The 13,283-nt window shown below is 52.1% G+C and overlaps 1 protein-coding gene across 1 annotated transcript; it reads left to right on the top strand.

Annotated features, from left to right (window-relative positions):
• Positions 1-313: 313 nt before the first annotated feature.
• On the top strand, positions 314-12,908 carry CIAO3 (cytosolic iron-sulfur assembly component 3). Its single transcript, XM_086473139.1, has 11 exons — positions 314-389; positions 1,899-1,994; positions 3,461-3,604; positions 3,939-4,071; positions 4,453-4,587; positions 4,744-4,862; positions 5,976-6,105; positions 6,318-6,390; positions 9,570-9,707; positions 10,721-10,878; positions 11,905-12,908. The coding sequence occupies exons 1-11, from the start codon at positions 324-326 to the stop codon at positions 12,141-12,143; spliced, it is 1,431 nt and encodes a 476-aa protein (XP_086329265.1). The 5' UTR covers positions 314-323; the 3' UTR covers positions 12,144-12,908.
• Positions 12,909-13,283: the final 375 nt, after the last annotated feature.

The following is a 13,283-nucleotide window of genomic DNA, read 5'->3' as shown; positions in this document are numbered from 1 at the left end:
CACCTGTCCCCGCAGCCCGTCAGTCAGCAAACGCCCCGCAGGCCGCCTGCCAGGGCCGCCCTTCCCCTCACACCCCGCCGGCCATCATGGCCTCCCCCCTCACAGCGCGCCCACAGCGCTCCGCGCATGCGCGCTCACCCCCCCCCCCCCCCCCCCCCCCCCCCCCCCCCCAGCCCAGCAGCGGCGGGAGACCGCCCCGCTCTGCCCGCACATGCGCATCTCCTCCCCTGCCTTCCTTTCCGGCAGTGTGGCGTTTTCCCCCTTTTACGACAGTGTGACAACCGCTGTCGCCGGCCGCCGCGCTTGGCGGCGGGGCGGCCGGGATGGCGTCTCCGTTCAGCGGGGTGCTGCAGCTGACGGACCTGGACGATTACATCGGGCCCTCGCAGGTGGGTGCGGGCCGGGGGGGGGCGGCGAGGGCTGGACGCGGGGGGACAGGCCGCGGGCCTGGGAGGGGGCGGCCCGGCCCTGCCCGCCGGCCCGGGAGCCGCGGGGTAGGCCCTGCCAGCGCCGCCGGGGGAGGGGGGAAAAGATGGCGCTGGGGGCGGGAGGGGGGTGGCAGCCCTGGCCGTGCCGCCGGCTCTCGGCCTGGGCAGGGCGATCGGCCTGGCAGCGGGGGGGAGGCGAAGGGGCCAAGGCCGGCCCTGTCGGGCGCCCTTTAAGTGCCGCTAAAAAAGCGGGAAAAGGGAAAAAACCACGGAGATCCCTCGCTGCCTCCTCCAGCCAGCGCACAGGGAACAGCGAGAGCAGCAGCGCTGGTCGGTGCAAGCCTCTGTGAGCGGCTAAAGATCCGTCCTTCCCACCCCGATCTGGAAACTGCCTTATTCAGTGTTAATCTAGACCCCCCCAAAAAAAGAAAAAAGCCCAAGCGAGTCTCCTTGCACAGTGCTCCTCCGCACGGATGCTTGTGCCAGCGCACAGGGAGGTGGGAACAGCAGCAAGGACGGGACAAGACTGTTCCTTTCAGGGTCTTCAAGCATCAGGAAAGTACAAAATAGTAACGCTGGACGTATTTGGTGACAAGCCCGGCAGAAAAACTGTCCTGAAGTGAGATCAGCGGAGTGGGGCACAGCAAAGCCCGTTAACTCTCCGTGCCAAGACTTGGGTTTCCTCGTGAAATCTTTCACATAAATAACGTGACCCGCTTTTCTGTTTCAAGTAGAGCTCATGGTTTGTTTTATTCGGTGAATGTAACTGAAAAATCATGACTTGGTTCCTGCTAGACTCTGAATCTTGCAAAATGTAGTAAAGCTGGATTAATTGGGTGGGTGGGAATCCCCCTAAAGGTGTTGGCAGAGCAAGGATGATAAACGGCAGAGAGAATCCGAGCTGTAGAAGTCAGATGAGGACTCACGAGGTGCCGAAACAGTAAAAATGGCACAAAATGCAAAAGCACCCTCGAGACTTCATCACAGAACAGCACAGAAAACCGGCAGCAGCCCGTCCGAGGTCGTCAGAGTCGTTTTGGCGTTCAGGGCAGCTCCGTTGGCGCTGGCCACACGTTGGCTGTAGTGACCACGCCTCCGTCGGTTGAATTTTGCGATGAAGAATGCACGATCGTCCGTGGGATTTTAGAGGGGAGGGCGGTGCAGGCAAGGCTCTGATCCTTTCAAGGCTCCGTAAAACATAGCTGCTTTCAACAGAAAGAATAGCAACGTTGCCCTCTGGCTTTGGTATGATGCTGGAAAAGTGTTCCTTCTGTAAAAAAGGGGTAAGAAGTTTTGGCTTTTATGTTTTCCCTGGGTGGTTATAGGCACTGTCAGTAAATCCAGCATAGCTTAAGGGAGAGTAAGAGGCATTCGCTCTAGAACTAGTGTTTGGGTTTGATCGTTCTAGTTTCTATTAAATCTGTCTCTTTGTTGCTCATCTCCTCATTTCAGGCTTTATTTCTCTTTCAGGAGTGTATCAAACCTGTAAAAGTGGAAAAAAAGCCTGGCAAAGCAGCAGCTAAGATCAGAATTGAATCGGATGGAAGCTATTTTCAGATCAACCAGGTATGTGTGATTTATCTTCGTTGTTGTGTAAACTATCCAGAAACCATGTGTGTATTGGGAAGTGTTTGATTAGTCTATAGCTTTTCACTGCCTCAGAGGGGACCAAGATATTAGAAAAGTGGTGTTATTGCTGTCAGCATTCTCTTATCTTTTTTCCAAAGTCCAGCTTCTTAATTACCCGGTGATTGATTTTGTGTCAGTCATTTATTCTCTGAGACACTGACGTTAATTAGTGATGGTTTTCAGTGTAAGAGCAGATAAGCTGAGAAGTCTATTTTGCCATCGATGCTTAAGTATTAGCAATTGCTAGATTATTTGTGACAATGTCTTTCCTTATTGCCATACAGCAGAGCGCTTGCTCACAGAGATTCAGTTGGATACTCTTTAATTTTGCTCTGATTTTTTTAAATAATATTTCAAATTATTTTTTAAATAGCCTGCAGAATTTATAAGCCTCCTGCTTCCAAAATTAACGCTGAGTTTTGCAGGAGGATTTTCCTGTTTACACAGAGGAGGTTGGCATTTCTTAGTTAACCGAGCTGGGAATTCATCTGGAAATGGTACTGTTAACTTTAGGCAGGTGATGACCTTTTGCCTTAAAAAAGGGGGATACAGCACTTCCAAAGGAGTCTGGTTTCTTATTTTAAAATTTTAATTTGATAGTGCCTAATTGCTCGGTCTACTTCTGACTTTATTGAGATGTGACGTTTGAGAGTCTCGGGGGAAAACGGACTTAATTCAGGTCAAATATTATGGAAAATATTTCCTTCCCGTGGCGAGCCACGCACTCGCTTTGATACGCTGCCACAGTTTTCCTGTCAGCATCCGTGGAAGTTTTGCACACAGAAAGGTTGCAGAACACCCAGCATCGATTAAAAACGGCAGCGAGCTTGTCGTCTGCTTGCACAGCCCGTTCAGGAGTGGAATCCAAGCTCCTGTGAAGGAACAGCTCGAGGTGACAAAGCTGGCATGCTTTCTCCAGGGTGGTAGTCGGTGCTTAGAGGCTTAGGATCTCTCTGGTCTGCAGTTCCGTGGCTGAAACGGCAGCTGCCATCCCCAGCGTGCTAGCCCAGTCTCCAGCCACCCATGAGCTGCAAATCCCTGTTTGCTCTGGGATCGTGGAATTTCGGTGGTTTGGAGCAACGTTAGCCCACCAGATAGCCCAAAGAATGGCTGTCAGCAAGTGTTCTGTACTTGATGCAGGTTATGGTCTTGGGCTTGCTAAAATATTCCTGAAGGTCCTCAGCCTGTTTGCATCTGTGTGCCAAATAAGCCTAGTAAAAGCAGCAAACTTCCAAAATCCTTGTTTTCCTCCTCATCTTACTAAAAATAGGAGATTTTTTTTTTAATGACAAACCAAGAGCATAAAAAGGGCAACATCTGTGTTGCTTAATGTGGTAAAGGTGGGAGAATGCTACCGAACTCTGCCCTGGGATCAGAACTGAGTCTCGTCTGTTTCTTCATAGGATGGAGGAGCGCAAAAACTGGAAAAGGCTAAAATTACCCTAAACGACTGCTTAGCTTGTAGCGGCTGCATCACATCGGCAGAGAGTGTTTTAATCACTCAACAGAGCCACGAAGAGCTCTGCAAAACACTGGCTTTCAACAAGGTAGGTGCCAGGTCATGGCTGGGGGCGGGCTGCAGGGTTTGGAAGCCTCATGGGTCGGTACGATGCGTCTGCAGAGGGCTGCGTGGAGGCGGCACGTGTGACGACGAGTTTCAGAGCTCTGGGCGCTCTGAGGACGCTCTCAGCGCGCGGTTGTGGGTTTTCTGGGTTTTAAAAAGGAGTCCTGGCTGTGGAAAGGACCTTTCCTGGAGTAAGTTACTGACTTCAGAGTCAAGCTGGGAGATGCTTTCCGATGCTCTCACACGCGCTGACAGTTCTGCGTGCGCCTTGTTCATATTCCCTGAGCGGTGGGCGTGTTGGGTTGGTTTTTTTCCAGACTGCCGCTCCCAGTGAACAGAAATTGGTGGTGGTTTCTGTTTCACCACAATCCAGAGCTTCCCTGGCTGCAGGATGTAAAATGGGTGTTCTGGAAACAGCGAAGAGGTTGACCGCGTTCCTGAAGAATTTAGGCAAGTGTGGCATTGCGCTCTGTTCATCGCCGAGGGGGCCGCTGGGGGGTCTGGGCAGCTTAACTGCTGTGAGCCCACAGGGTTGGTGGGATTTGACCTCCCCGTGGACTCATAAGGCGTTGGCATTAGCTGAAATGCAAACTGTCTGCGGCTTCAGTCGCGTCATAAACTCAGAGTGACTGGAAGGAAGGAGCTTTAAAGCTCAGAGTCGCGGCCCTCCTGTCCCTGCTGCTCCCCTCACCCCGCCGACACGCTGGGGGAGAAGGTTCACTCTCAAACAATTCCATCTCAGTGGGATCCGCTTTGACTGGAGGCTTTTTGTTGTAGTTTGCTGTATCTCCCCTGGGGATTTTTAACGTGGATGCTGTACTTACGGCCTAGGTGTGCACTATGTTTTTGATACAACTTTCTCGAGGAACTTCAGCCTGTTGGAGAGCCAGCGAGAGTTTGTGAAACGCTTCCGAAAGCAGTCTGAGGACAAAAAGGCTTTGCCGATGCTAGCTTCTGCCTGTCCAGGTGCGGTGTTCAATTGGTCATGGAAATAACCGAATGCTGCAGGGAGGCTGAAAATGGTTGTTAATGGGGACTAAGCCTGGGGTTTTGGGGAGGGCGGGCAGAGCGAAGGGCGGCTCGTTGGTTTTTCATTTCTTTTGCTGGTTACGCCCTTCTCAGGTTGGATCTGCTATGCAGAGAAAACCCACGGCAGCTTCATCATTCCCTATATCAGTACCACCAAGTCTCCCCAGCAGGTCATGGGCTCCTTGGTCAAGGGCTATTTTGCAGAACAGCAGGTAAGGGGCTGAAGGACGCTGTGCTTAGTGGCAAGCTGCTAACACCGAAGGCTTTAAGCTGATCTATTTTCAATTTGCTACTTGTTAAACGTAAGCATTTAAAGGTAAAAATCATCCTGCAGAAACCAGCAAAGGCAGCATCTTTGTCACTTCGTTTCTATCTCATGAGAAGTTAGCGACTAGGGCAGTTGCACTCAGCTGTGTGTTACTGGGGAAGGCCAGAGAAACTCTTTTTTCCATGTCTTTGTGCTTCCGTCTCATCTGTGTGTGGTATTTTCATGGTGTTTAAAGTTGGTGAATAACATAAAACAAATTATCCCGAGGCAAAACTTCAGTCAGTGCATACGTGCAGATCATGTCTTGTCTAAAAATGACTTGCTTGTTCCCAGCTTCGTGCTCTGCTCCAGTTTGAGTTAGTTCTGTTCTCAGTGTTTAACCTTTGGAACCTTTCCAAATGTAAAATTGATATTTAAAGACTAGAGTTGCACTAATGGCCTAGATTTGTCCAGTAAGAAACTTAAGCACCACTTCTGATCGTCTGATTTATTGTCCGTTAATGAGCAGCGGTTTAACACTTGCATTAAGTAAATGCTGACATCTGCATACTTGTTCCCGAAATTGGCAGCTACTAAGAATATTTGGCACAAGATACTGAAACAACGGCCTTGAGTCAATGACTTGTTTCCTCGGCCTGTGCTTATTTCTTGGATGGTCATGAGGTTTCTGTCCGACTCCAGATTTTTTCCTCAGTTGTTGCTGCTGCAGGGGCTGGGTTTTAGTAGCGCGGAGGAAGAATATTCTGTAACTGCATACTTGGGAATTCACTTCACTGACTGACTTTGTCTGGATCATCTGCCCTAGCAAAAGGAGGTGGGGGGAAGCCGGTAAAAGACTGTACAGCTGACACTGCAACCTACAGTTCAAGGAGAGAAGTAATTTAATGTATATATAAGTGTGTGTATATATAGAAAAAACATGTTCAGTCCCAGTGGGGAGTATTTCTAGAGGCGTGGTGGCATTAGTTCCCTCATTCCCACTGGAATGGGAAAACCTCTCTCTCCAGATAGCTTTGATGTCGGCCGAGCCAACTGCACAGCTTTGTCTTTCTTCCAGCGCTTAACCCCTGACCAGATATACCACGTCACCGTGATGCCCTGTTACGACAAAAAGCTGGAGGCTTCAAGGCCAGACTTTTTCAACCAAGAGTACCAGACTCGTGATGTGGACTGTGTGATCACCACGGGTAAGCAGAGCAGAGGTAGTCCAGCTAATTGCCGGTTTGAGAAACCCTTTCCCTCTGATAGCCGATGTAGTGGGGGGGGGGTTGCTGTACAATTACACTGCAATAACGCAAACCATGTCCTGGTAAACATTGCAGATGCAGTCTGCGTACTGCTCTGTGGGTTTCCCTTGATCCCCCAAAGAAGAACTTCTTGTGTCGTGGTTCTGTTTTAGGAGAAGTGCTAAAATTATTGGAACAAGAAGGAGTCTCTCTGTCAGAGGTGGATCCCGCTCCGCTGGATACCATGTAAGATCAAAACCTCATTTGCATCTTCCGCCGTGTTCCTTTTCATCCAGTATTTGTAGAGGTCTTCAGCAGAATTTGCCTTTCCACTGCTGTTCTACGCCAGGCTGCACGTGCTTGCATTTGATTTGTTTCCTTGCATCACTTGAGTCAGTAAAATTGTGCGTTTAAATACTTAATCTACAGAATATGATGAATTTCCACTGTTGGAGAATCTGTAGCTGTTTGTTCTAGATTTTAGTAGTCCAAGGATGAGCAGCTCTGGCTGTAAATCATCAGGACTGCTAAATTAGCTCAGTAAGGGTGTAATGGCAAAATGATTGTGCAGAGAAGTACAAAATACATCCCAGTCATTTACTTCAGTTACTGTTCCTCAGCGTTTAGCTGGTGGAATCTCACAGAAATCTACCTGCAAACTTTGAAAAGTGGAAGAATCAAGAGCAGTGATAAAAGAGTTTGCTAAACCAAAACCTGTTCCTGCACCGAACTCCGTTTGCTTGTCTCTGCTCCTCGTTATCAGAGCTACTGTAAGGATTCCAGAATGAAAGCATCAGTAAGAAATATTTAGGTCACTCAGCTAACCCGTGGGAGTCTTTGTGCAAAAGTGAGATCTAAAACACATGCAAACCAGACGAGACTTTAGTTGCTTCAACTGAGAAGTAACATCTGGGTGAGTGACGACTGCACAGAGATCTGAGTGACTGTGGGAGCATGAAAATCACATTCTCCTCGTCCAAACTGACGCGCAGCGGTGGTTCCCCGCAGAACGCTGAACCGGAGGATTCTCTTCTTCAGTTGAAGCAGCACTTTGCCCATTAATGAACACAAAGGCTGCGTGTGCAGCAACCTTCAAGCATTCTAGAAGATGATTACGGACAGGATTCAACCATTTACTGCTCGGGCTCTTGCAGTTTTTAGGAGAGATTTCGATACCCCAGATCCGCAGCGTCGAGCACGTGGTGGGGGCGTGACACTGGTCTGTTTCCAGCTGCGCCCCTCGCGGACCTGAGGCTCGTTTTGAAGTTTGGGTTGTTTCCAAAGAGGCTTCACGTCTTTCTAGCACAGCCTTTGCTCGAGCACGGTCTGATCAGCACGAGCACGTCGAGGGCTGTGCAGGGAAGTGTCCTGGCATGCAGCCTGTTTCCTCGGGGAGGTTCCCTCGTTAGGAAAACGGGCTACTCCTGTGCTGCTGGAAAGGAGGATGGGAGAGAGAGACCGGCTGTTGCTGTCCAGTCCCTTTCATGTAAGGGACACTTAATTTAAAAAGAAGATTTACAATAATGTGCCTGCCCAGAGCCTCCATTTCCTTCTGCCACATGTCAGTGGATCGGTAGGTGTAGGTGGGTGTGTAGGTGTCTCATAACACATTTACTAGCACAGACCTATTTGTGCACGCTTTTTACAGGGCTAAGTGTCTTTTTTTCTGACATAGTGCATGCACAGATCGCTCTCCCATCGAAAAAGTATCCTCAGCTGTAATAAAGGGCTGCATGGGGGGAAGCACAACTTCAGAAGCTCCCCCTGTAAACCGGTACTTCTGTCCTACCTGCTTCAGCGTTACACCACTGACAGAAGACGGAGGAGAAGGAAAGATTCCGCAGCGTCTGCGTTCTCTTGGGAAACGGCCCTGCGAGGGTGTCAGTTATGGCAGAGAACTGGGCGTCTAATGACTTGATAAAAATCTCTGGCCGACTTCTTAGGAGTACGTTCTGAGCACCAGGCCTCACGCTCGTGGCGATCAAGCGCCTCTGTAACCTTTTGCGAGCTTGAAGGTACTCGGTAACCTCGCGGGTTACGAGCGGCACGTCTGCCTCAGCGCTGGGAGCCTCCGCGCAAGCGGTCCGGGGGCTGTGGTTCTGCTTCGACCCCCCAGCACGTGGAAAAGCCCATTAAGAGGTTATTGCGTTTGGCAGCAAGAGCGAGCTCCAGTGCCAGAAGTCCCAGGACTTTTGCTGGTAGAACCCTTTTGCCGGAGCCTGCTGGCAGCCTCGGTTTAAGGGAGTAGCAGTACGTGAGGCCAGACACACCGAGACAGTTTGTTAATGAAGCTCAGTTCCTGTAAACAAGAGAGAATTAAAAATAGTTTCTGAGGGCGATGGCGGGCTAAAGGGTTGCCTTCTGCAGCGCTTCCAAAGCGGAGATTTTATCTGCAGGAGGCCACATCTTCGATTGGACTTGAAACTGTTTGGCCTGAATTCAAGTGTTTTCCCTTCTGCAGCTGTGGGTAGGAGAAGGCGAGTGTCACTGCCTGACGAGCGCTCGCCAGCAGATCCCTCGCCTTGTTGTTCTCTCCTAACAAAAGCTATTGTTGTGGCTTCCATCTGGTGAGCGATTCTCAAGCAGCAGCATCTTGACCTCCGAAGAGCTGGTTGTGTTTTGGCGTGTCAGTGGGATGGAATTCCGGGCGCAGAGCTGGAGTTAACGTCGCTGTTCAGCACCGAAAGGGTGTTGGACCGGGATCCCACCAGCAGCCGCCCTGGCATCCTTCGGTTTGCTCGCCTTTGTGAGACAACACCAAGCGCCTGAAGCCCCAGCAACACGGGTTCCGTCTCTCCATGCTTGCCATGGTAGCCCTGATACCTCCCAGAAGTCTCCTCTGACGCCCCAGCAACCACATCGAAAGCACCTGCTTTCAAGCAGCGCGTTGTAACGCAGAGCTGGAGCTTTCCATAACGCCCTCGGGTTTTTCCTGCTGCTGCAGAACAGCCTCAGCACCGCTGAGAGGGGGGCTCTCGCTCGGTGGGTCCTCCGAGAGGCGCGGGTTGCACAGACCCATCGCGCCCCTGCTGCGTTGTCTCCCTCCTCCCATGTCTAAGCGTAACCCAGGGCGTTTGTCGAGGGGCTAAGCGGGCAGCTGACAGAACAGGCAGGTCGGGTCGTTGCCCTTGTAACTCAAACGTCCCCAAACACACTCCTGGTAGGGGCAGCGCGTGGGTCAGGCCTCGTGGCCTGTGACAGCTTGACCCAGGGGACGCCAGGCGGCCCAGGGTTAAATCTGCCGGACTCTGAAGCTATAAATAGGTGGTTCCCAGGAGAAAGGGAGAAGCGAGGAGCTCGAAGGGAGCTGGGCTGGGGCTTGTTCTGTCGCTTTTGAGTCCCCGGGAGCTTTGGGTTTGTGCTGGCGGTTCTGTTTTATCGACGATTCCCCCCAAACCGTTTCCTTCTCCCTCCCTTTCCCCCAGGTTTGGCAGCGCAGCCGACGAGGGGCTCACGAGCCACTCCGGAGGTGGTTCTGGTGGCTACCTGGAGCACATATACAAGCACGCGGCCAAGGAGCTCTTTGGAATTCAAGTGGACGCCGTTCAGTACAAACCCTTAAAGTAAGAGGTTTGCAGTCCTACAGAAAGCTCCGGTTTTACGGCAGTTCTGTTTGTGCCGTTCTCTTGCTGATGGGCTGGAACTTTCTTTGCAATGTTAAACATTTTACTTCAAGGCCTGGGAATTGGCTTCTCACTCCCACAGTTGCCGAGCAATAAATCAGCCAGCGCTCCGTGCAGCCTTTCCCTTGGAGACTTCGAGCCCCTTCGCCACCCACACGCTTTATTTTGGCCTGATGGATTTTCCCACTCTCAAGTTGCAGACAATTTTTAGAGTCGTTTAGAAGACTGAGCTCACGTGGATCTGCGCTTCCTCACCTGCAGTCAGAGCAGTAAAGCAGATTGTCCGTTCTGTAACGAATCTCGTTGCCAGGGCTTTGGGGCTCTGTTTTAACAGAGCAAGATGGGAAACAAGTCACTCGAGTTCGGGCAGGGAGGCTCGTTCAGCTGTGACTCCTGCCAGATTCCCAGTTACAACATTAAGGTACCATTTGTAATGAATGACATCCCGGATCGGCAATATTTATGTTTGGGATTCACTGGTCTGGGAAGGAAGAGGCAGTCCCCCTGGGTCTCAATATGAAATACTTGATAAAAATGAAGTTCCTTATTCTTTTATCAGGAACAGATATTTCCTTAGGGGTCTGGAAGCCTTCACTAATGGTTTGCTCTCTGGTTTTACAACTTAAAAAGTTTCCTCAGGGGCCTCACTAACGCCTAAGTTGGCTGAAGCCATCCCAGGCGGCTTACGACGGTGAAGCTTTGGTGCAGGCTCCATTTGCCGAGCTTTTAAGGATTTATTCCACACGGGTGCTCTTCATCAGCCTCAGTTCGGGTGGCAGGTCCTCAAGCAAGCCTGGAGAAGGATCTGTGAGCCAGTTCCTTCTGGTGGCAAAGAACTAGGCCAGCTTTCCTGAAGAAGCTTGCGCGGAGGACTTTGTTTTCGCGCGGGGCCCTTTGAAGTTGAAAATAGAAATTGATTTGGATGAGACGTTTTCTCTGCTCTTGTGCCTCAGAAACAAGGACTTCCAGGAGGTGACGCTGGAGAAGGATGGCGTAGTCCTGCTCCACTTTGCTTTGGCATACGGGTTTCGAAACATTCAGAACTTGGTGCAGAAGCTGAAACGAGGCAAATCGCCGTATCACTACGTTGAAGTCATGGCCTGCCCGTCAGGTGAGCCTGCGCGGGGGTTTCAGGGTTGCCATCTGTAGCTGCCAGCAGCTGGGTGAAGCTGTAGCTACAATAGCTTATTGCCTGTAAGTGACAGGCAGTTTCTCACACCCTGAATGCTCTGGCAAAGCCTTCAGGCTCCTGAGGTGCGATAGTCACAGCATCAGAATTTCAGAGGTGTTTGTGCGTGTATTTTCCTGCCTGGAAGCTAGTAATTCCTCAGGATTTGAGGAACTACAGTTAAATTCCATTGCAGAAAATCTACATAGTTGTGCTTTCAAGGAGGTCCTCCTGGTTTTCTGAACTTTTTGGCACATGAGGAGATTCTCCCTCTAAAATTGCACAAAACTGAGAGTTATGCCTCAAGAGAATGCTATGACTGGTGAGGAAAGGCCCTTTCTACCCATTTTCTTCCCTTTCCTGCTTTGTGCAAGCCCCCCTTTCTCTCCCTCCTGGTTCTCTTTGAACCTGCTAGCAGGGACCAGGGGCAGCTGGCACCCAGCCTGACGTGACCCTGAGCCACTGCCCTGTCCCCGAGGCTCTACACAACCCCCAGCCCACAAGGCTGCTCAGCACCAGGACGCCGCTTTGGGCGGCCCCACGCCGCATAGCTCGACTCGTGACACCCCCCACCCACACCAAAGCACCCCCCAAACACCCCCCCAGGCGCATTTATCTCACCTTCCACTGAGACGCCGAGGCTGCTCCCGCCTGGATTGCGTTCTGGCCCTGGGCTGGGGGCAGGGGCTGAGAGCCAGAGCTCCCCACTGCCGCTCGCCTCCGTCTGGCAGCCCCCTCCCAGCGGGCTGAGTCGGCCCCGGGGCACCCCAGGGCGAGGAGCTCCCCCATAGGGCTGCCAGCCGCCCTGCTGGTGATAGATAACTGGGGAGTAACCCACCATTTATAACGGTGTGTTCGTTGCTGTAAGTGCCTGCAGATGTGGAGTAAATTAACTGTGTTTGTTGGGTTTTTTTTTTTAAAGCTGAAGCGCTCTCTCAGCTCACTGACGCGTTCTCTCTGGGCACACAGGCTGTTTGAACGGAGGCGGTCAGCTCCAAGGAGATGGCGAATCCGGCAAGGAGCAGCTGCAGCGAGCTGAGAGGTTGTACGAGTCTCTGAAGGCTGAAATTCCGGAGGAGAACCGGACTGTGCGTGCCCTGTACGAGCAGTGGCTGGGTGGCGCGGGGTCAGGGAAGGCCGCGGGAGCCCTGCACACGGGGTACCGCGCGGTGGAGAAGGCGAGCGCTGGCTTTAACATCAAGTGGTGACGTGGGGAAGCCCAGCTGCCCGCCCTCGGGGCCTTTTTTTAACTCGATGGCACTTCGGGCTCTCCAAAGAGAGCTGAAGTTCTGCCCCGCCGCTGGGGGGCCGCGGGGTCTGCCTCCCGTTAGGGACGAGACCGTCCCGTGCGTAGAGGCAGGCGGGAGCGATTCCTGCGGCTTTCCAGCTCTGGAAGGGATGCAGATGAAAACCAAGCGCTCACTGAAAACACAAGTCAAAAGCAGCAGCAAAGCAGCCAGCCCCCTGCTCAGGACTAACTCCCCCTTCGCAGCCCTTTTCCTCCCCGAACTGCTGAGGTTGGGGTAAGGATTGGGCCTGCGGCCTCCCCGAGCGGAGCGTTGCGCCGCGGGGCGGGGTGACTGGCCCAGGCCCCGCTGGGGTTTCACGGCACTGGGGTTCAGCGCTGTCCTCGGGTCGTTACCGAGGGGCTGCTGAGACCTTGGGTTGGGTTTGTCCCCGTCCCTGCCCCGGCCTGGCTGCCCTTGAGGCCCTGTCAGCGGGGCGGGGGGTACCGGCAGCCTGGGGTCACTGAGCAGCAGCATCCCAGGGCCAAAATGTGACGTGAATGAATGTTTAAGGTTAAAAAACCTGGAGTGATTTCATTTTTTTTTTCCTTTAATTACAACAATTGTCTATAACTGTGGGCAATTACAGCTCTTGCTTTCCCTAAACACACGGTGGAGTCACAGCGTTGTCACACCTGCACCGTCCTCAGCAGCCCCTTCCTGACGGATAATACAGAGAAAACACCATTTTTTACAGTGTTTCAAGTAAGAATTTATTGCCAGCTCGCTTGCCAACGAAGGGCAAAGCCCTTGGTGTCTCTGAAGGTGTGACTTCACACGAGTTACTGGAAGGTGGTGTGAGGTGGTGGCGTTAGAGCAAGCAGCCGACCAGAACGATCCAAGAGGCGTGTAAAGGCAGGTTCAATGCTGCGTGTGAGGGTGCCTGGCCAGAAGGATGTGAAACGGATCTGGGCGCTTGGCACCGGAGCTGACGTGCCCGTGTGTTTACAGCCGGGCATTTTCAGAGCCATTCCCGGGAAAACGAGGGCGGGAGTAGCTGCGGTTTGGTCGGTGTAAGCTGAGGGTCAGTTGTTGTGCCGTTGCCGTGGGAGGGGAAGGCGG

The sequence above is a fragment of the Leptosomus discolor genome, chromosome 14 (genome assembly GCF_034619465.1).
Source record: "Leptosomus discolor isolate bLepDis1 chromosome 14, bLepDis1.hap2, whole genome shotgun sequence".
Classification (NCBI taxonomy): Eukaryota; Metazoa; Chordata; class Aves; order Leptosomiformes; family Leptosomidae; genus Leptosomus; species Leptosomus discolor.
The sequence above is the reverse complement of the archived record's forward strand: the minus strand, read 5'-3'. Positions and strand labels throughout refer to the sequence as shown.

Bases quoted from the DNA above. Each gene is read 5' to 3' on its own strand.
- CIAO3 (XM_086473139.1), top strand. From the start codon at position 324: ATGGCGTCTCCGTTCAGCGGGGTGCTGCAGCTGACGGACCTGGACGAT. The intron at 1,995-3,460 runs GTATGTGTGATT...GTTTCTTCATAG, and splicing joins GCTATTTTCAGATCAACCAG to GATGGAGGAGCGCAAAAACT. The intron at 4,072-4,452 runs GCAAGTGTGGCA...CTTACGGCCTAG, and splicing joins CGCGTTCCTGAAGAATTTAG to GTGTGCACTATGTTTTTGAT.